The following is a 22,765-nucleotide window of genomic DNA, read 5'->3' as shown; positions in this document are numbered from 1 at the left end:
CCCTGTAATCCAACAGGTCTCAACAAGTAAAAGATTGCGCCTGAGCCTTTACAGCCATTCGTGAAAGTGAGTGAGTCAGAGTGTAACCAGGAGTCACTTCCTATTACAGGAACTTGAACCAGGATTTTTCCAAATAAATGGTAATAGTTAATGGCATCCTAGTATTTTCCAATTGTGTTCATAAGCCAACGCTCTGTGTGAATTGTATTTTCATAATATCAAGATCTTCTATTAGCTCTAAGGGTTTCTGTAAACTACAGCAACTCCATTGGAGAGAGCCCTGATCGAGCCTCTCTGAGGGTTTCCTGTTGTTGTTTATGTGTGTATATAAATTAATATCTCTTATATATTTGGGTAAACCAACAAATCAAATGAAGGTCAACACGGCTTTCTGTACATTACGTGATTGTTTCCTGTAACAAGTATGAAACATCGTCACTTGTGGTTTCCAGAGGATGACCCCTAATTGACTTGATGATCCCCTGACTATTCCACTTGAGTCACCAGGAGGTTGACATTTGGGGTTTTGGATGAAAGAACTCAACAAAAATGCAAAGTTCAACTTGAGTTCCATGCTGATGAACAAACTTTAGCATACTATATTAAACTGAGCTGGGACACCTGATATAAACAGTAGCCCTGGTAAACCTCAGTGTGTTAGCATATTGCAAAGACTCTGACTCTGTTGAACAATGGTTACAGTTGATTAAAATATATAATATAAGTCTTTAGAGTTTTGAATAGACTGATAGTCCAGTTGTTACATAAGTAGTTTTTAGTTCTTATTTATTTTTTCACATATCAGGGAGAGATCTGCTAATATATGAAAACAGTAGAAGTCATGTAAACCATATCATATCCAGTATGTCTGTGTATCCTACTTTTCTATGCAACAACTATAATGTGCAAACATCTGATTTGAATTTATAGGTTTCCTGAAATTGAGCCTGAAATAAATGAAGCAATGAATGAGGTTGTTTATGGGACTAAAGAAAAAGCTTCCCCAAAAACATGCCAAGAAGAAAAAGGTTTTTCACTGTGACTTTTGGCCTAATGTCAAAGCTAACTGCAGGCTGACAGCATAATAAGAAATAAAATAAAATACAAATATATACATATGTCTTATTTTGTCTAATTGAGCCACAACAAAGAAGGCAGATTTTCTTCCACACATTCTTTTTATTTGTAAATAATAAAAATGAACTTTTTTTTAAATATAAAACATACACATAATTTGAGCCACATCTGTTATACAAACAAGAAATGTTGCAGTGAATGCTTTACTTTTTTCAAATTTTCTTTTTGTTTCAGTGGAACACAGAAGTTGTAAACAATCAGCAATTTTTTTTCCTGTTAATACTGACAAAGAAAAATTAAGAAAAAAATAAAAAGTAGGGGAAATCATCTTCACCGGACGATGAAAAGAAAGGTCAACTCTTCTGAAGTGGGACTGGACAATGGTCGGAGTTCAAACACTGGGTTTGAAGCACAAAGAAGTGTTCACGCGTCGACTTTGAGAGCAGTGGTACACCTGGAGGTTTGGCGTCTGTGTGCTTGAGCTCAGCCTCATGTGACCCATGTCCATCGCTCTGTGTTGTCCCACTGCATGGTCCCTATTGACGTATTAATCGCTCCTCATTACATGACTTGGCCCCTGTGCAGTAATCACTCAGCCCAATGAAAACCCAGTGCATGGCTGTTGAGTATTTACAGTGTGTGACTCTCTGTGCATCTGCATTAACTCTTTCTATAATTGAACAGTTCATGTGTTAGCATATCTGAAATCATTATGTTGAAACATAATTCATATTTCCATATAAGTGGATCTGATTTGTACATATTTATTCATACATCATCTCAGCCCCTTGGAGGTATACTATGATGTGGAATAACAGCTGAGGGGCTGTGAGGTCTGCTCAGTACTACCATACAGTACAGTACATCTTCCAAAGGTTCGAGGAAAGACATCAACACAATCTTGGGATTTAGTTTGAGAGACATTCAGCACCGGACTGAGGGACATGGAGCAGACTGCAGTTGAGATCAGATGTCTTTGCGTAATGGGAATGGCTTCTGTTTCTTGGTTTTATTTCTTTAATATTCAAGTACGAGCAAACTGTACAACTGCATGCAACATACAAGCGGCCCTAGAGTATGTGGAACTAACACACGTATCTTGGTCAGTGTCTTTTTTTGTATCTGTTCTGTTTTACAAAAATGTGCATGCAGCTCGGAACAGGTTCCTAAGTCATGCTGGCCCCGCCTCTTCCTCGATGGGAGGAGTCTGCAGGCCAAACGGAGGATGGGCATTAGTGTTGACGTCCGGACAGATCTGTCTGATTGGTTACTTTGACATTCACAGAGACAAACAAGGGAAACTGTGGGTGATTCTTCTCCTCTGTTTGTTTTTGTGTTTTCTAATATCTAGACAAAGAAATGAACCGAATGAGTGACGGTAGTAATTTCTTTTTTTCCTTTTTTTCAACGTCATGTGTTTTTTTTTTCAAAAAGTTAGACTTTTTGTCGTAAAAATATCAAGCTCTTGTGCTTGTGTTAAAATGTCAAAATAATGTAAACTAAGGGTTGGATAAAAACCTCAAACGTGCTGGGGTGTAGGACTGCACTTCCCGAAAAATGTGAAAAATGAAACGCTCCTCTCTTGCCATTGCACAGGTGAACAAAGATTTATATTTTAATTTTTTTTTACAGTGATGTTGTATCCTTGTGATTTCAATGTGACATATATCTTATTTATTGGTCAACCTCTTGAGAGGCCTAATATACATCTATACAAAGACGAATGGCCTGGACTTCTGCCAGAGGTGCAACGAGGAAAACAACCCTGCCCGCTGTCAAGTATAAAAATCTAGGATGTGGCAATATCATTAGCACCCACCTTGAATAACACTTGCAGACATTTAATAGTTTTTATATCCGTTTTTTATCCCTTCTATTTAGTTTTTTCTCACCATGCACACACCAGACTGACAACATTATCATGAGCATTTAATGTACTCTAAAAACATTTTGTGCCAGTAGTAACAAAGGGAAAGAAATAAACGACAAAGCAAACACACTCAAACAGTGTGGCCTCGGAGCAGCCATGGTAAACATATTGAAAAGGGAGGGTCCTTTGACGGAGAGCGGGGCCAGTGATGTGGCTCCAAGGTCATAGGCACCAGAAGAAGGCCCTGTGTTTCCAGACTTTATACCCAGGTGGGAGCACCCTGCCTGGGGGCAGGAGTGCCGGCAGTCTGTTGGGGTTTCAGAGGAGGCCACTGCAGAGAGGACTGTGCCAGCTGCAGGTGTTGAGGGTGATCACCTCTGTCTCGAGTCCATACATTCCGACGCTTACATACATTTCTTTGCTATTGTTGATTCAGTTAAAAACCACCCTGCATCACTTTTGATTCTCTGACACTGTTTCGTCTCCTGTCTCAAGAGCTACAGCTTGTCTGTGGACAGCCCTGCCTCTTCAGCATACACAGAGAAGAAACAATACGATTTTTCATTGAATGGATATGAAACACTGAAACGTGGCGCTCCCTACAACAGACTAAATTAACCGCGACAGGAGTGATTGTCAGATCTCAACAAAGCTTTCTCGTTGTGACTGTTTCTGATTGTTGTTCTACATTTCCGCTTTTAGTTTTTTTCCCCTCTGTCTATTTGTCTCTCTACTGTTAGTTTCTTGAGTTTGTTACTCGCCGAGCGTTGTAGCTGTTGGTCCACTAGGATCTGACTCCTGCAGGTCCAGAGGAGTCAAGTGACGACTGGGAAGTTCGGCGTGTCAGGGAGGCAAGTGTCGGGTCCACCAAGGAGGATGGTGGGAATAACTTGTACCAACCAATGACTGTGCTTGATAAGTCCAGTTCCTCCAATAGAATTTGTGCAACTCCCATGAAGCTTTTATGGTCCATGCGGCCGTAATCTCCCCATACAATCACCTGAGAGAAAAACAAAATGTGTCAAATTAGGCAGCTCTAGTTCGTCCTGCTGAATCATATTGTTGGTGTGATACCCTGCTGAGGAAACACATGTCCCACTCACCTGTAAGACTTTACCCTGTGGGCTTTCCTCAAATAGCAGTGCTTGCTGGTACAGTGGGTCAAGTGTTTTCCGTGCAATCTTGGTTTTCTTTTTGGCTACGTACGCTCCGTTATTCAGCAGGTAGACCTTGACATATGGAGCTGGATGCAGAGGCAAAACAACAGAAAAAGACATTAGTGGGGAACAGAGTGGGTCGTCGACACAATCTCGATCAGATCTCACATGTATTTATGAGTGTATGTATGCACTGGATAACAATGCCTGGGTGTATATCAGATAATAATGAGAGGGAGATAGGAGGAATTAGTAGCTCTTCAGTATCTAAATGTGGGTCAGGTCATTACCAGGGAGAGATTTGGATCCTGGCTTTTGTACGAGTCCTCGAGCTCTGATGACTTCCACCTCCAACTGGCTCTTCTTCTCCATCATACCAATCTGGATATCACCTGAGAAACAGAAGAAGAGCAGGTCTAGAATCGGAGCCTTGCACTTGTAATCCAACCAGTCAAGTACTTTATGATGTCATGGTGAAGTCGACCTTTGACCTTTGGGAAATAAAAGGCCATCATTCTATCCTATAAGGCATTTGAGTGCAATAATTCTTGCATTATGGTCACAGCGGACTTATCTACTTAGTTCATTCTTGAATCCAAGTGAATGTTTGAAACAAGAAATTCTCTAGAGTTGTTCTTGGAATATGTTGTTCATGTGGACAGGTCTGATGAACACGGCTGTAGCAGGTGCACAAGCTTAAAATCGTGGAGCAGATTAATGACGGCACGGACTGCAGGACTAGAAAGAATACATCTCACGGGTTTGAAGATTAGTGGACGTAAACTGAACCAATAAAAAAGGATTCTGCTGTCAACATATTTTACTCATCGGGGTCAAATGTCAGAGGTCAAAGGTTTAGATATGTGAAAACATAAGGAAATGATTACTGAGCACTATATATTACATGCTTAAAATGTCATCATATTTATTATTCTACAATATAGTGCAAATATGTAATATTATTTCATTAGAACAGTAAAACTCTAAATAGATTAAAACAAAAATAGTTTTATTTTTTTACTTAAATATTATTATATTATTTGACTTAACATAGCACATGTAATATCTCACTTGCAATCATCTCTCGTTTAGTATACTATTAACCTTATGACTTGGTATGAGTTATGACACCACTGACTGATAAGAGTAGACAGAAATACCCTAGACACAGGCACGTGCACAGAGAGACCCCTAGTGGTGCTCAAGCACCTGCCCTTTTGCCCTGGATGAGAAAAGTGCCCCTTCTGCTGGACCCCAATTTTTTCTTCATTCATCAATATTTAAGAATAAAAATGACTCTCTCTGTCATCAATTCCCCCCTAATGTGTTTTGATATCTGACGGGGCATTTATTTGAGTTATGTGAGAATTTCCACCCGACATTCTCTGCGGCGCACCCCAATGACAATAAATATATAAATTGAAAATATAATGTGTTTTTTATTTATTTATTATTATTATTTTTAATTTCATAAATAATTTTGGCGATGGGTGACCTTTTTTTTTTGGTTTGAGCACCTGCCCCCCAAAATGTCTGTGCACGTGCCTGCCTAGACACATGCACTTACATAAATTATTAAAGAAAATATTCATTCAATGTATGGAAAAAAAAAAAATTTAAGAAGAGAAGAGAGTATCATACCTATTGCAGGAGTAGCCAGTGTTTGCCTGCCCACTAACTGAGCTGGACCCAGACCATCCAGGAAGTCACTGAACTGGCTGCTGGCACCCAGATTCACTCCAGAGAAGATGAGACTAGACAGAAAATACAGAAAGGGAGAGTGTCGCAGGGAGAGCTGAGCAAATCCAAGCTGACATTGGTTGAGAAAAAAATGACAAAACGAGTGTGGTCTCCTCACTTTCCCTCCGAGTTGCAGCTGTTCATGCTGCCATTGTTGGACTCTCTGCTGGGCTGTCGACTCATGTTCCTGGTCAGCTCCACGGCCATTCCAGTCTCGGTGCTCCTCTGGATAGGTGCTCCCTTCTCTTTCTTACTCTTCCCCTCTGGATGGTACAGGAAAGATGGAGGGAAAAATATCCCATTGATGTTGTCAGAGATGTTATTGTAGTTATTTTTCACTTCACTCAGAATAAAGGTACATTTGTTTTACCCTGTGTCATGCTGAACCCGTTTAAGGAAGATAATGTACAAATGTAGTAAAACATAAAACCACAGACTTATGTTAGACGATAATTTAATTCCTATGGAATCTGAGTCAAGTTTCAAGACAAAAACATTTGTCCTATGGAGTAAGGTTAGAATTTGGAATCAGTTGTTTCATAATCTGCATGAGACAAAATTTAGTAAAAAAATTATAATTAGACATTTTGCAAAATTCTTGATACAACTGAGCAAGAGTTTCTCACCCAATTCTTGGCGAGGAAGCAAATAAGTATATATCTTCCCAAAAAATTGAAAATATTTTACTGTTAATGCACAATATGTTTCATATAGAACATGAAAAGTCACCATAGGACTACAAAACGTGCATTATTTAAGCCTTGTTGTTCCACACGTGATATTTAGTCACGAGTTCAAGTTATAGCACATTTCAAGCAAACACCTACTTCGAAAAACCTCACATGCTAAGTGTAGCCTTGACACTGAGGGCAAATTACTGATGACATTGCTATGAGATCATCAGGGTTATTCTTTCCTTATTGAGAGAAAGATTTCTTAGTTGTGGTTAAATAAAAGCTAAAAACTTCCAAAGCCTTTTTATCCATGGATAAAAAGTAAACTATTAGTTGCTTCCTCAATCATGGTGACAAAGCATCCCAGATGCAGTTAAGAAGTCTGTGATCTCCCTTTGTAAGTCACAGCCAAAGTCGCACCCATGTCCTGTTGAATCCAGAAATGGTAGTAAACAGGAAATTGTTGGGTAGAAAAAAGAGCAACACTGTTTGACATCTCGGACTGGGATGTGTCCACCTCCTGACTGAAGATGTAGTTGCTTATCCTATCATCCCTTTTAAATGATAAGCAGGAGATTAATCTTTGCACCCAGCAGCCAACAGCACATACAGTCATTCCAATATAAAACCTAGAATAAAACGTTGCATGTATAAACTATTACCTCGTGGTCCCATGAAAATCCTCAAGTTTAAAAACTCAAACATCTGTCTCCCTTACCTCCACTTGCTCACATCCATCATGAACGGGATCGACTTCTCAAATTAAGCTTGATCTCTCCACTATCTCCACTTCCTCTCTCTCCTCTCTACTTGAGGCAGAGAGGCTAAAGGACCCCCTTAGGCCTAATGTTCTCTAATAGCTTTTTATGTCTACTACAAAGAGGGGGAGTACAGCACTTGGTTTTCATCAGGAGTCGTACACCACCCTGTGGTACAAGTGGCTGCCAGGCTCAGATCAGCGAGAGTCTGCACTGTGGCTGGGAGCTGAGCTGCGAGGGTCTCTCAGCTGGACACGATGTTCTGGAGCTCTCAGGAACATACTTATGTGGTCGTTTGTCTTTGCGACACGTGTTGGGGGAGGCAGAGGTTTTGTCCTTTACACAACGAAAGCACACTTGCAATTTGTGGTGCACCGGTACAATCTGCTCCTCGGGACAAATCCACTGAAAACACAACGATTGCTTCGATGCGAAACACGGTTTCATAATTTGGTGTTATCAGTGCGGACATAGATTACATGTGGTGGAGATTAAATACAATCTTGTGTCACAGTCACAGGGAAATCGTGTTGTTAAGGAGAGCAATAATCCAGGCAAACAGAAGGTACATGAAGCTAAACTGTAAACTGAAGGAACCATTCGGGCTGTGTCACTGAGTCCAGGTTAAAAAGATCAGCACACAACACCAGCACTTGCGGATCAATATCTTTCTCAAGTTTTTGTTATCAAACCGCATCATTTAAATAACATGGAATTATTGGAATAATTAACAAATCATTTAAAGTAAAACAAAATAATGTTTGGGGAAGGTTAAACTAAGGCTTTGGCAGATTTTTTACTGTATAAAACCAACTTTTGTTCCTTATTAATATCTCCTCCCCACTACTGTGTGCTATTCATGAAAACACAGGAATCTGTCTTAACAGCAGACTATCAATCAAAATTCATATTCAATATTCAACCCAAAAATTTTAAATCAAACTAGGAAAATACAGGATTGTCTTCTTCCAACCGTAACACTAACTCATGCTTACCAATCAACACTCCAGCAGTTTAACTCTGTATCACAGTGCATTGTGCTTCACTCATCATAGTTCTCTCTGTCGGTGGGATGGACATCCTTCCAGTCATCTCATGTTATTCATTTATAAAACTCCCAAGCTACCTCACGTCTCTTCTCTCATTTAAAACCAGTCACTACATGATCCAGTAACTTCTTTACCCTTGATATCTACTGCACTTGCACTAATGTTGGCAGAACAGGGTTCAGGTGATATGCACCTTTTTAATGGAATGAGCTGTAAACTGTCCTGCATCTACAGTCTTACACTCCCCTCTGTGACTTTACCTCTTTGTATTCTGATGCTTTTCAGGATTCTTCTAATGGTTTTAAACGTGTCCTTGTGTTGCTTTCATTTGGTAACTCTTGGTTCTTTCGTATTTATTTGCTGATTGTGCAGTTTTCTTGTTCTCAGTTCTGTCTAGAAAAAGATGACAGGCATGACAGCCTGTTTAAAGAAAGATCACATAAACATCGCTTCGGAGAAGTGATGCCACCTCCTTTACACTCAGCTCAACTTAGAAGGAAGATGATTGGCTCGACCCCATATTTGAGCAGCATGGTGTTGTTACTGCCTTTATTCCACAGTAACCACCCTCACACCCTGAATGTGACATGCTGACACTATCACACCAATATAGATATATGCAATAATGATTGCTGTGAGTTCCCTTTTCAGTAGAACATTAGCCACATTCACATCACACGTAACCAGTGGGCTCCAGAGCCACCACTGAACATTTGAGTGTTGCCATGGCAACTCACCGGGGCCATTGATCTGTGAAGTGCTGCGACTGCGACGGTTTCCAACTATGGCCACCACCCGTGCACTGAGGCTGGAGCGTCTCTTCTTGCTGCCGCCACCCACAGTGCCCAGCGCCGTGTCTGATTGGCTGCCGTCAGTGCGTTCCTGGGTGTAGATCTCCCCGCTCACGCTGGAGCTCTTCAGCATGTTGCGGCCCATCGACGACCGCATCTGCCGGCTGGAGAGAGAGGGAGAGAGGAAGATGCTGAGTGGCACTGTGATCTGGTGGGATGGAGAGGGGATGACTTTCAGGTCTCAACTTCCTCTGTACTTTACCTTCCTTTTAGTAGAACACAGACACAACATGGTGGATTTACAAATGGTGGAAGACGATGATTTCAAGTTGACTGTTGTTGAGTGATGTTTAATTAAAAGTGAATCAAATGACAGAAGAGTGAAAAGGGAAAATGATGCTGACATATCTTACTGAAATTAACTAAAACATAATAAACACAGTACACAACTGAAACAAACATAGAGTTTTGTGTCATATGACTGTGCTGTCATTTTAGTCACTACTCTAATGACGATCTCATGAGATTATCAAGGTTAAAATTTAATTGTAGTCAAATAAAATTAAACTTTTTTTGGGAGGGTTAATGATAATGGCTTCATGTATATAAGTTCCTCAAACAAGCCACTGCACGAGAGCAGAAGGTGCTCAGTGCTCCAGCCTGCCTCCTAGGGGCTCGCAGGAGCTTCCGCATGTCCATTCCCTCAGAGGGTGTGAAAGTGCTGCAGGAAAGCCCGGCTACACTTCCCCTGTCACCCATACTTGCTGCTCCCAAGGGAGCCAAGGAACAACTGGGGAGGGGCAGGTTAGCTTCCACTGCCCCCTGCAGGGGAGTCAGGGAAGGGCGTGCAGCAGAGGGGTAGGTTTGGAGGGGAGGATCCATGTCTGGAGGATGGAGAGGGTCCGGGCAGTCACAGCACAGGATGCATGCAAGGAGGGATCTGAGACATGCAGTGGGGTTGCACAAACATACACACACAGACACACACGCACACATAACACAATGACCAAATAAAACAAAAATGACAAACACACTTGTACATAATGGAAACTGGGGTGTAGTTGTGCGTAGGACAGAAACATCTCGTGATTGGATGTTTTTGCCCGTGAAACTGCTCAAAAGGTAATTTTTGGAATTTGTGCATTGCAAAATCATTTTTAAATCATTCTCTTTATTATGAAATGTCAGGTTTTGGGGGAATCAAACAGGTGATTAAATAAAAGCTAAAAGGAAAGCAAACATTAATTCATGCATGAGTTACACGTGTGGCATCCAATTGATTATTTGAAACTGATAAGAAACAAATGGCAGGGGAGTAAGGTCGAGAACAAGGATTGAAAGAAAAGATGATAAAAGGGTTTGATGTTTAGCTGCAATCTCAATGCCTCTGTATGAACTCAAAAACAGATCATCAAAATTAATAGAGATATTACTACCCCACTCTGAGTGAAAACTGATCTGACACCAGCTGTTCATCACTGGGTGACCCATTCAAATCCCCTCTGTCTAAAAACTGAGCCCTGGTCTGAATCATAGATAAACTACATGACCGGTTTTCTCAAACAGACTGACGGCTTCTTTTAAAAAAGATGGAAACTGACTTAATTTCTGCTTTTGGAATTCAAACTTGTGTTTTCAGTTTGTCTGATTGCAGCCTTATTATTTAACAGACAAAAAAATTCACTGCTGCCTGAAACAGAGCTTGACATTTAAGTTAAGCATTTAGAAGCATATAAATCAGTTTAGTAGCACAATGATAACTTGTGAATTTATTTTAAAATGTCCTGACCTCAACACCAGCCAACACTTCGGGATGAGCCAGGCTCTTACTAGCCTCACTGATGCTCTTGTGGTTGAAGGGGAAGAAAACCCATGTAGCATCCGATCAATCACAATTCATTGACAACTCAGAATTCGTTCTTATATTGGTTGTCCACATACTTCAGCCATGTTGCTGAGATTGTGTTTGGTTTGAAAAGAAAACCTAAAACACACTCTCTCGCCCTCCTTCTCACCTCCCACTCCACAAAGTGTGTCAGAGGCTCTGAGGCTGTGCTTTTATAAATCTCTGCTGGGATTGATCCATGGTGAGGCCATAAAGAACAGACCCCTCTCTCCTCCTCCTCCCAGACCTCAGTACATTAGCCAGCTAATAAGCTGCACTACATCACCACCTGGTCCACGACGGACCACTGGGATAGGGTTGTTTGTCCCTGTCAAATCACTGACACTGGTCAGCCGGGGAAGTGCACAAGCTTTGTGTGCGAGACGAGAGCATGAGACTTTTTACTGCATTTTAGTTCTTAATCTTTTGTTTTTTATTCCTACTGAGTTACGCTTGGAAGTTTAGTTTCTAGTTTCATTATTTTGGAAGGTAAATTATTTTTACATTCAATCATTATAGTCAGATTCATTAATTAATTGTTTTCAGACAAAGCTGAAAACATTTAATGTGGATTTAAATTTTATTTGAGAAGGAAAATATTCTACCTTCATTTTATTCATTTCACTTATTTATTGCTGCATCTATTGTAGCAGCGGAAGGCAAATGTCAATTTTAAGTCTTGTATGGTTATAGCTACAAAAAATACATTTCCCATAATGCAACATATTCATGTCTGCTCAAATCCAGGATTCTCATTAGTTAAATTTTTACGTGATCCCATATTCTGACAATCCTGTTCGGGAGGAAGTACTGGCACAAGTCAACTTCTTGTCATGTGTAAGTTTGACAGAGCGCTCCTCTAAACTTGTTTGGGATTCACACAATCAAATGAATTGTTCTCATAAGAGTGAGACTAACTGCACCTTGAAACTAAATACAACTCTTCAACCAGATGATTTGAGCCCCTCCCTATGTCCCTCCTGCAAGTTGAGGGGAAACTGTTCTGTAGCCCATAACCTCCCTTTGGAAGGAAACTGTCTGTAATTGTTGCCATTACAAGTTTCCGTTGTGTGCTGTTGTCTAACGGATGGGAATGTGGGGAATGACGATGTATTTTGTGCCATCATCAGTAAATTCATCATTGGGCATCTATTGATGTTTACCTGGACTCCCTGTTGTCTCCTGTAACAGTGTGTCTCCTGCGCTTCAACTCCGCAGAGAAACGTCGCTTTCCTGTCGCCCTCCTCCTCTCCTCCTCCCCATCCACCCCCCACGAGATCCTCCTGTCCTTCTTCTCCTCTTCCTCTAATGACTTGGATCTGTGTTCAGTTTGTTTGGATCCACCGTTCATCATGTATCCGCATGTTGTATGTGTTTATATGTGTGTGTGTGTGTGTGCGTGTGGGGAGATAGAGGACACAGGGCATGCAGAAAAGACAGAAACATGCAGACATGCATAAATAAAAAAGAAAGACACACAGTGATAAACATGCATAAAACAGACAATATCCAAACAGGTACGGTAGTTGTATTTCAGAAATGGTGAACTTGCTGTTTGTGAGTAGCTGTGGTTAAGCCAATAAGGACTGACCTGAGTCGTCCCCCAGGCCGTTCTGATTGGATGGACATGTAGCTGGTGCTACTGAGGCGGGAGGCACTGCTGGCACGGGAAATGGCTGACACATCGCTCATATCACTGTCCGATGATCTCGCCGACATGTTGTCGCTGCTCCGCCGCTGTTCCGCATACATCTATAAACAGAGGGAGACGTGCAGGAGGGGAGAGACGTGATGATTTTGCACAGAAAATGTGTCATTTATTTATAACTCATCAAGTGCAGGAAGAGGCGGAAGAAATGGACGCTGACCTCCCGTTTGGTCTTGAGGTCCGTCTCAGGGTCGTGGGAGGCTGAAGGCCGGTAGGAATGTACTTTCATCTGCAGCTGTCGGGCTCGCTCCTCTACAGCGAGGGCTGGGAACAAAAGACAGATGAAAGAGATAGAATAAAGGAATAAGAGAAAGAAAACAAAAGAAAACAAAAACCAGGAAAAGATGTATGAGAAACATTTATGTGTTCTCAATGAGAGAGACCAGAGTATCTTGAGGATGCAGGACCAGATTTCTGACACTAGATGGTGCATGATGTTTACTGAGCGGTACTGATGTATTAGGATAAAATGCTATTTGATGCTATGCTTGGTTTAAAAAGGTTGGGAAAGTCAGATAGGGATGTTATGTTGTAATGACAGAAGTCAACGGCGAGAGCATAAAGACAGTGACTACACAGATCATTTAAGCACCTTTTTTTAATCCCATCCGGCAAACCCCACCCATCTGTCAGCTATAACCAACAACAAGAGTAGACGGAACAGAGCAATCATTATGCTCTGAGCAGGCATACGTCTGTAGTGAAGCCATATTCAAAAAGGTTGTTGAGTTGATTAGAATGATGATACTAGGTGTTATTCTCTGCATAGGCTCCCTCACCATCTGTTTGGTAGAGCATGATCATCCACAGAACACTCAAACAACTGCTTTGATTTAAAGCTGACAATGTGATAGCAAAAGGAAACGTTACAGAGGCAAAGACAAGTCTTTGTATTTTGTGCTTTGTGTTTAAAGATGTAACAGCCTTATCTCAGTCTCAATTCTCTGCAAGTGAAACTATGTCATCTCCTAAAGTACACATTATTTGTTAGGCATATATTAGTTTATATAAATGCAGAAAATAGCTTTTAACACTTTGAGATTATCGAACATACCTTGCTCTACGCTGCTGCTCTTTGCAGGGAGCTGCGGCAGCTGCCTGCCCCTGCGACCTGATGAGGGAGTCCCCGTTGGAGAAGAGGGGCTGCCGTGAGGATGTGCTCTGACGGTCAGGAACATAACGACACAAGCAGAGAGGAAAGGATAACAAACTGTTATAGCTGTGTTCCTCATTAACGGAAGTGGCGCCAATAACAAAATCATAAAAGCAACAAACTGTTATTGCAGTATTGCCAATACTTGAGGTCGACAGGGCAAGTTGGGAGAGGAATGAGTCGGAGTCGTCAGTACAAGAGGCAAAGAAGGTGGCACTGTATGTGTTTATACACAGATTGCATGGTACCACAGTATTTATACATATCTTGTTTTTAAAATATTTGGATGTAATTTTCCATGTAGTCCTACACTAACAGCTTCAGACCAGGTTGTTCCCAAAATGTACCTCATCTACAGTACATAACCCACTGTGTAAGATCATAACCTGATATCATACCTCTTCGAATGAACATGACTTTTGTTTCCTGAGTTACGACAAATACCTGTGGTACTCGTGCATACAGTGATAACAAACTTAGTGCCAGAGAGAAGGAATCAGCACACAGGGGAGCAGAGGTGTTGCACTGGCAGGGACATGCACCTGTCTAGCCGTGGCGAGTTTGGACAGGACCCAGCCAGGGCTGTCTGGCCAAAGGGCCTCAGCGGGCCCCCTCTCCCCCTACTGCCCCTCAGGATAGAGGTGGGCTGGATACGACTGCCATCAGTGGGCAGGCACCAGGAAATAAAAATGAATTAGAACATAAAACCATATAAATACAAAGAAATTGAAAAAATGAAAATAGAATAGTTTTGCTCTTTTCGGGGCTCATGGTGTGATGCTGTTTAATATGCAAAGGATTTAAAAAGGAACGATCCACCATCAAAATATACGCATTATATTGCAATAAGACAACTAATCTATCCCTGCTTGAAAGTTATAAAAAAATACATATCAGCAACTTTAAAGCTTACTATTTAAGTTTTAATTTCTCACTTCTTTAATCTGCAAAGAACAACTGTAAACATGACAATATTTAGTTAAACGATAACAAAGTCAACACATCAAAACCCTTGGTACTGTTGGACATGGGTTGTGGTTTCTAGTCATTTTGCTGAGCTAAACCAAACCGTCAGCAAACATTCTGGAAAACAACATGATCACACGTCATCCCTCCAGTGAGAGGATCGAGGTGACAATAATGAGAGGAGATGAAATAAGGCGAGTGAGTGACTGAATACATCTATGAATGATCTTACCTGTCCCCCTCGAGGCTCTTTTTGCAGCCCCTTTGACAGTTCGGACTTGATGAATTGCTACCCTGCCTGTTTCAGCCCACAGCAACCACACAGAGAGAGAGAGAGAGAGAGAGAGAGAGAGAGAGAGAGAGAGAGAGAGAGAGAGAGGGGTGTGGAAAAAAAAGAGGACATGGAAAATGACGTACACAATGGTAAAACTGAAAACTGAATATTGATTTACATTGCATGTTCTAAATAATGTAAAACCATAAGGATGAGACTAAATGGTTTGGTTTAGAGGGTTAATAAAAGCAATATAGCTGAGAATTGTACATTTAGGGAACTTTTTTCTACCGCCAGCAACAATATTACAGCAAAGAAAGCGCTTTCAAGCCAGAGAAGTGAGGAAATTCAGAGCAGGTGCTCGGCAGAAAGAGCAGGTGCCACAGAATAAAGAAAAAAGAATAAAGAGGGATTACACAGCCTTAGAGCACAAATATTTACAGGAAAAGGGAAAGAAATGCTGCCGATCGCAGGATCTGTGCGACGCTAACATCCTAACAAGCAAGCAGAGCTGCAGCTCAATGTTTAAAGGTTTCGGCACAGCAGAGGAGAGCAGGCTTGATATACCTCTCCTCCTCAGAGGCTACATGTTCTACTAAGATCCGGGGACTTGGGGGAGTCTTGTGGGGCGAAAAGTTGGAGCACCTAAAAGGACAGAGGGGTGGGAGGAGGAGCATTTGGAGGTGGGGACACCAGGAGTGGTGGTTAATGAGTACAGGGACAGTCAAGGCAGTGAAACATTAAATTCTGTATAAATTTCATGGCATATCAGTCATCAATTTTGTCTTGTCTTGTGTCATAATCTGAGGATCACAACCACACATAAACAAACTAACATAGTAGTAAATACACTGGAATTTGGAAGGATATTATCACATATCTGGAGAGATACACTTGCTGACCTTCTTGGTGTAGATTGGATGAAGATTGATACCACTCTTATGTCCGTATGGTATATATGATGCTTCAACCTGGAAGAGGTTAATTTCGCTAAAGAAAAGGAGGAACTATCACCCTTATATCCGCCCCCTCCATGTTAGCAGATGGGACACAGGGTCCAACTAAAAAGTCAAAATATGCGCCATTTAGGTATCACAGTTAGGTCTATTAAAGTGTTTCCTTTTTTTAATTATATTTGGTTCTAACTAGTTATTTGATGCTATATTAACAGGGTGAGTAAAAAGGGTTATTTTGCCTTCATTCAAGAGGAGAGACCATTTTGTTTAAGCTATACTAAAACTTGAATTTTAAAACGACATGCGCAGATTATTTCATCTTTAGACAGATTTCCCCATTTTTGTGTTATTTGATTTGTTAATCACCAGTAGCATTTCCTTTTATAACCAATATTTGGTTTTAGCAGAGGTTATGTGCGCTTGTGAGTGTTGGAAAATAGCCAGGCTAGACATTTCTCTAAGCTAACTGGCTGATGGCTATAGCTTCAAATTAAGCATACAAATATGAGTGTGGTATTGATCTTCTTATTCAACTTTCTGGCAAGAAAAAAAGTGATTTCCTAAACATCTGAGTTAAAACTGCCCTTAGTTAACCAACCTGGGATCCATGTACAGAACAGCATCATTATTTGAAATTTGTTTGTAAAGTTTAAGGAACAAAAATATATCTACAGGCCTTTCTCAAATTATGGACATTTCAAAGACTCCTAAATTGAAGGAAGATGCTTTTTTTTATCAAGGTGTGCAATGGCAATTACAGTTATGTATGAAAAGCACAAATGACATGAATTGAGGTGAAGTCATGCAGCATTGTAAACCCAAAATATTGAATGATTCATGTAGTCAATAGAATACTGATTTGAATACTGTGACTGAAAGCTATCAGTGGACTCTGTGATTATTGACTGTTAATTCAATGTTAAACTGCATTATCAGTGTCTTCATCAGCAAAGTCGATTAGATTCCTGTAATGTGTGGTTTCATGTGATGAACTTTCTTTTTATACCTGTCTCTGTCAGGGGAGTGAAAGTTGTTGTCTGGTCTCAGACAAGTGGTGCTGACACTCCTCACTCTGTCCAGCGACGGCTGCAGGTCGCTGCACCGCCATAACATGGCAACATAGAGAGAAATACAGGAGAGAAAAAATAGAGATGGAGACAGGATGTACATGGACAGAGGATGTAGGAGGGGTGTCAGGAAGAGGAGATGCTGTATCTCCATTTATCATAGCCAGTCATTCCTAGCGGCCATACACTGCGAGACCGCTCAGATGGAAGGTTGGTGAGTTGCCATGGGAACCAGGTCTAAGTGGATGAGGGGACTGCTTGTGTGTGAGTGTGTGTGTGTGTGAGGAAATGAATGAGTGAGGAGGAGAGCAGCCAGTGTTAACGTTTACTCTGCTGCACACACTCACAGCTGTATGTTTGTCATGCTGTTGGGTGACAACCAACAGATGGTTGACTTTGTGCCATTGCATGACATTGCAAATAATGTTTTCAGGACTAATGCGGCAAAAGGATGGCAACGAGGGCTTACTGTTTGTTTAATGCTCTGCACTCGTCAGTACATGCTTAAGCCTCTGCTTTGTGTTGCACATGAGAAGAAGGGGGCGAAAGACAAGGTTCTGGGTGGTGAGTGGACGGGGGATGGTGTGTGGGGTGGGTGTGTTCTTACCTAACCGTGACCTCATCAGTGAACCTGAGCACACGGTGTGTGAGGATGCTACGAGGCATGGTGCTAACCCCCTCTTGTCTGTGGGGTGCCTTGCTCTTTAGGCATGCGGGGAGGGTGGAGCTGTACGCCAAAGCCCCCGCCAACACCAGGCAGGGAAAGACCCGCATTGCAAAGAAAGGCGAGAGGAAACAAAAATGACACATGCAACTCAACAGAAATAAGCAGAGAGAGACCAAGTGGAAAAACACAAGCACAAAATTAAGCAGGAGGCTTTTTGCGGATGATCAGGAGACATAGAAGCAACATTCACATTATGGTGCAAATTAAAAAATGGTTTCCTTCTCAAAGCTGTGTCTCACGGTTTAATAGTAAAAACAGAGAATTATCAATAAAATAAAGACTGGGTCGCCTTAGAGTGGAAATGTACCTGCTGCATGATGCTGGTTAGACCGTAAACAGCAAATCACTAAATGAACACATATTCTATAGTCTTACATAATAAATGATGTAAGAGAATGAAGATGGTTCCTCTGGCCCTCCCTGTAGGTTGACCCCAAACACATATATGGAGAGATTACATGTAATGCTGATTACATAACAGAATCTACAGATCTAAAGTGGTTTAGGCGGCACGTGGTGAGGAAACCAAGCCACAGTAAATCTATATAATGTGTAGGACTGTCATAAAAAGGATTAGAGCAGAACAGAGAGAAATAGAGGAAATTGCTTAGACAGGAAGTCTGTCTGTCTGTCTTTACAGCCAGGACTGAAGCATTACTGTAAATCTGATGGATGATCATGACTTTTTAATGCTGCTTCGGAGGCAGAAAAAAAGAAAGGAAAAAGAGGTCCCTATAATTCAGAACATTCTGACGTGATGTGGTGAAATTATGTTTTAGGACCAACTAACTGTGACTGACAGATTGTGTACAGTACTGCCAACCATCTTCAAATCATCCCACGACTTTTAGACTGCCGTTACTATGTGGTACTCCAACTACAGCATTTTGTAGACGTTTGGGAAACTTGCAAGGGCACATATTTAAAAGAATTGTTAAAATGTTATCCCTAATGAGGGTAAAACTGAGTCTAGATCCTGCACATCCTATAATTCTAATAGTATAATGCGACCAGACGTTTTACACAAGTAAAATAAGTTGATCTATTAGTTATTTCAGAATGAGCTTGTAAGACATCAAAAAACTCCTGATGTTTTGCAGGTATTTTTTGCAGTGAATCACTTAAACTAGAACAATCCATCGTAAAGTGGAAAATAAAATACCATCCATCCAATATTTGATGAGACGTTTCGCTCACAACCAGAAATATCAACCACAAGGTCACTAGGATTCATTTTTTTGGGAGCATTCCTGTCTTTAACAAATGTTGTGCCAATCCATTTCATTGTTACTCACATATTTCTATCCGGATCAAGATCGCAGACGTGGGGACTGACCTACACTCGGTTGGTTTTCCAACTTATTTTTACAACATCAGCCTTGTTGATTGTTTAACTCTAACTTTGAAGATCTGACAGCATAGTTTTAGTCAAACAACACTTTATTGGTACTCGGCTTAAGATGTCCAGATGGCAGAGCTCTACTGCATCTGTGACTCTCAAGAATTTATAAAAAAAAGTCAGTCTAAAAGTCTCTGTGATGTTTCTAAAAATGAAAAGAAGTACTGTATTGACGTCACCTATCTATGATTCACAGTGGAAACATATAACACAGTCAAAGGATTGCATGATACAGAGGTGAAAGCAGCACATACATTCAGCTAAACCAGCACATGACAAAGCAACACTCCATCCAAAGGAAAAACAAGCAGCACAGCGGTGTGGGGACATATGGCCATTTATTGCGTTGCGAGAACACCGCCGCAATGAAATGGCCCAACCAACTCCACAAATGTGTCTGGGAAAGCTGGACAGGCACAGAGAGGGGTTCGCAAGAACGCCTGTTGCGCTAAGCACTTACCTGTAAATATCTTTATGGATACCGTTTACTAACAGGGGCATTTTGGGTGGGAGTGTGTTGCTGTGTCTACCTACGCCCCTGGTTTTATGAGTGGAAATCATGCACAAAAAGCAAAAGAAAGAAAATACAATACATTTGCTGTGAGTGAAGACATCCAATGCAAAAAAAAAAATAAACAAGATAGAAATGAATCAGAAGAGCTCTGACTCCCCTCACACACCGATCAGTGTGTTGTGTGTGTTGATGTGAGACAGTTGTAGGGGTAGACAATAGTTGGACATGTATTTATGAATGACCTACAACTACTTGACACATACATATGTAGAATTTGTGTTCATGCTGTCGCACAAAAGCAGACATATAAGATGCAGTCAGGATAATTAACAAACTGTGTTTGCACTGACAATGTCATCATTATGAAGTTGTTAAAGTATAGTAAGAATGAAAATGATGAAAATGGAGTATCGTATTAAAATAAATCTGAATGGTGGTTTTCTTTCTTCTTTTTTTAAGCCCTTTTCGTTACCTGTTAGTGTGCAGGCACTCGGCACTCCCGCCCCGGATTGACCTGTGCATCTCCAGGACCTCACTGTCATTGCCATGAGGATGGGTGAACAAATGTGAAACAACCCAGAGGAAACACAAAAAAAGAATATGGCAACTCAGACAGGCAAAGTGAAGTTATGAATGACAGAAACCAGGAAATCATAATTCTGAGATTCAATCAAGTTTGAATTTAACCATAGAGAATGATATAACAAAACCAGTAAGACTAATTTTCAAACTGTTAGTAGTATTAGTAGAAATTAGTTAATATCACACTGCAGACACTGAATAATCAAGACAAGAGTCAAGCTTTATGAAATATAACTAAATACATGTATGAACTTGTGCAGTCTCCATAAGTACATGCTTTATTAATGCATGATGGAGACCACAGTTGCTGAATGACCCACAAAGTTGTGTATCATCTTCTTTCACATTACTTATTGAAACAATAACCACATCCTACGCCCACAGATCCATAAAAACAGGGTACCTGTCCTCAGAGTACTCGTAGTCCGAGTCACCGGAACGTTGGTGCTCCAAGTGGGAGTCGTGGTAGCGGGAGGGGGAGTGGGAGTGGTGGCGGTTCTGATGGATCTCATCCAGACTCCTGATGAAAGCAGAGCATGTAAACAAGGCTTGATATTTTACAGTTTAGCCACAGACTTATCAGACAAATAACAATAAATAAAAGTATGGAAGTTGAACTGAGAAAATAAACATAATTACATTGTTTATTCTGTAAAATTGAAGTCTTCATATCAGCGCAAACATAAATGCAGATATGTAGGGCTTACGAAAATGTTATCACCTATCTGATATATCATTTGGCCTCTAGTAGGGACACTAATAGAATAATGAATTAATTTCCATTCTGTTGATGAGTTAAGGTCGGTCCTGTCAGCTGATACATGCTCATTATAGCGCTGCACAAGCCAGTTGTATGTGATAAATCAGGGGTGAATCATTACAGGCTCGCTCATCCCAAACTATCATGGCGAGCCAAAGGTAAATATACAGTGAACAGTGGATGTCAGGGTAAGAGTCCAGCTTGCTTTAACATATTTGGCACCGTCCTGGTCTCAGAACAATTAATAACATTGTCAGGCCATCGGCCATTAACAGAGATTTACAGCACATGTGGTTATTCAGCCATAAAGCAGTGAGATTAAGAGCCTTAATAAATACATGTTAACAAGCTGCAACAAGGATCTGACACAAATACATTATAGTCACGGAGACATTGCATTAGAAACACTCACACTGAGACTATTGTAGTCCAAACGTTATCTGAGTAAAATGATCAAACATTTGAACATGTAATCTGAATTATATAATCCCAGTGAAGGTTGAAGTGAAGTGAGAGTTTACCAGGTGATCGCTTTACAGATGCTCACCTTTGCATGGGCACGTGTGCCGGCCGCGACCGGGCCCTGCACGAGTCCTCCCTGTGAGGAGAAACCGAGCGAGAGCGGTGCTGGACAGCCCGCTGCTGCTCAGGCACAGCCAACGTGCTGCCCCGCTCTCTCTCTCTGGAGGTACGCTCTGCATCTACACACAAACACACACACACAAGCACGCAAAATTCAGACACACAAAAACACACACAATAATACGAAAATGTTTGTTGAATCATGGATTTGTGTGAGCAGAACATACACAGACATGGATACACACACAGCAACAGGCACACACATTCAGGCATTACTTCTGTGTCCTATGATAGGGGTGCACAAGTTGTGAGTGTTGTGATACTGACGACCGCTTGAGATGCCATTCTCCTACAGACGGTAGAACATCTCTGCAGGATGTTTTACAGGCAAATGACCAGCTAGCACACAGGCTAACGGGTCATGTGAGCTAGCCAGAGTAGCAAACTGTTTCTGCCATGTCTCTGTCAGACCTGAGGTTTGCTTACAGTTCCTGTGTTAAACCTTTCCACATGTGAGAGAGCACACTCGTGTCTCCTTGGGGACCTTTAACCACTACAGCAGCAAACAAACACCATGGGACATAAAATGTATATATAATACACTATGATGTATATAATACAATACTTTTATTGACACTAAGTACCTAAGAACAATGTTTCCATATTTTTCTTGCTGCATGTTGCTGACTTATGTTAACATTTTGTAATGTACAATAATGTTGGCCCTCCACGTTATGAGTTCTAAAAGGTAGATATTCAAAAGAGATTCAAAGAGTAGTTGTTTAAATGTTGGTCCTGTTTATTTTCTTCAAAAACTAAGATATGTGACCAGCACTTAGAGCCTTTACAAGGCTTGGATGGAGACAAAACTATTTCAGTTGATTTATCACTGCAAAAAGTACAAACAAGTGTACATTAAAAATCCTGGAGTAATTAGATATACTGCTTGTTGTAAATATATAATTATTATTAGTCATATTTTCCCACTGAAACAAAGCCAAATATAGTGGCCATTGGTGCATTAGGAGCCATCTACCACACAGTGTCACACTGACAAAAAATGTGATGAGAGAAAT

General features: G+C 41.0%; 1 protein-coding gene across 9 annotated transcripts in view; it reads right to left on the bottom strand.

Moving 5' to 3' along the window:
* Positions 1–1,159: 1,159 nt before the first annotated feature.
* The window catches only part of rims1b (regulating synaptic membrane exocytosis 1b), a 66,029-nt gene continuing 44,423 nt past the window's right edge, over positions 1,160–22,765 (bottom strand). Inside the window, exons 14-32 of one of the 9 annotated variants that reach the window (XM_062387049.1) lie at positions 21,655–21,808; positions 20,751–20,867; positions 20,238–20,300; positions 19,712–19,789; positions 17,733–17,852; positions 17,065–17,154; positions 15,670–15,747; positions 15,061–15,126; positions 14,405–14,518; positions 13,764–13,870; positions 12,870–12,973; positions 12,593–12,753; positions 12,165–12,320; positions 9,063–9,280; positions 5,963–6,107; positions 5,746–5,858; positions 4,395–4,496; positions 4,051–4,190; positions 1,160–3,947 (exon numbers count right to left, since the gene is read on the bottom strand). In XM_062387049.1, the coding sequence (XP_062243033.1) occupies positions 3,732–3,947; positions 4,051–4,190; positions 4,395–4,496; positions 5,746–5,858; positions 5,963–6,107; positions 9,063–9,280; positions 12,165–12,320; positions 12,593–12,753; positions 12,870–12,973; positions 13,764–13,870; positions 14,405–14,518; positions 15,061–15,126; positions 15,670–15,747; positions 17,065–17,154; positions 17,733–17,852; positions 19,712–19,789; positions 20,238–20,300; positions 20,751–20,867; positions 21,655–21,808 (2,342 nt within the window). In that variant the 3' untranslated portion in view covers positions 1,160–3,731. Of the gene's footprint in view, positions 3,948–4,050; positions 4,191–4,394; positions 4,497–5,745; positions 5,859–5,962; positions 6,108–9,062; positions 9,281–9,642; positions 10,057–12,164; positions 12,321–12,592; positions 12,754–12,869; positions 12,974–13,763; positions 13,871–14,404; positions 14,519–15,060; positions 15,127–15,669; positions 15,748–17,064; positions 17,155–17,732; positions 18,115–19,711; positions 19,790–20,237; positions 20,301–20,750; positions 20,868–21,654; positions 21,809–22,765 lie in introns of those variants that run through there. The other 8 variants (XM_062387041.1, XM_062387043.1, XM_062387042.1 and 5 more) reach the window with 8 other exon arrangements.

Source organism: Platichthys flesus, chromosome 5, assembly GCF_949316205.1.
Source record: "Platichthys flesus chromosome 5, fPlaFle2.1, whole genome shotgun sequence".
Lineage (NCBI taxonomy): Eukaryota > Metazoa > Chordata > Actinopteri > Pleuronectiformes > Pleuronectidae > Platichthys > Platichthys flesus.
Note: the sequence above shows the minus strand (reverse complement) of the source record. Positions and strands in the feature narration are given on the sequence as shown.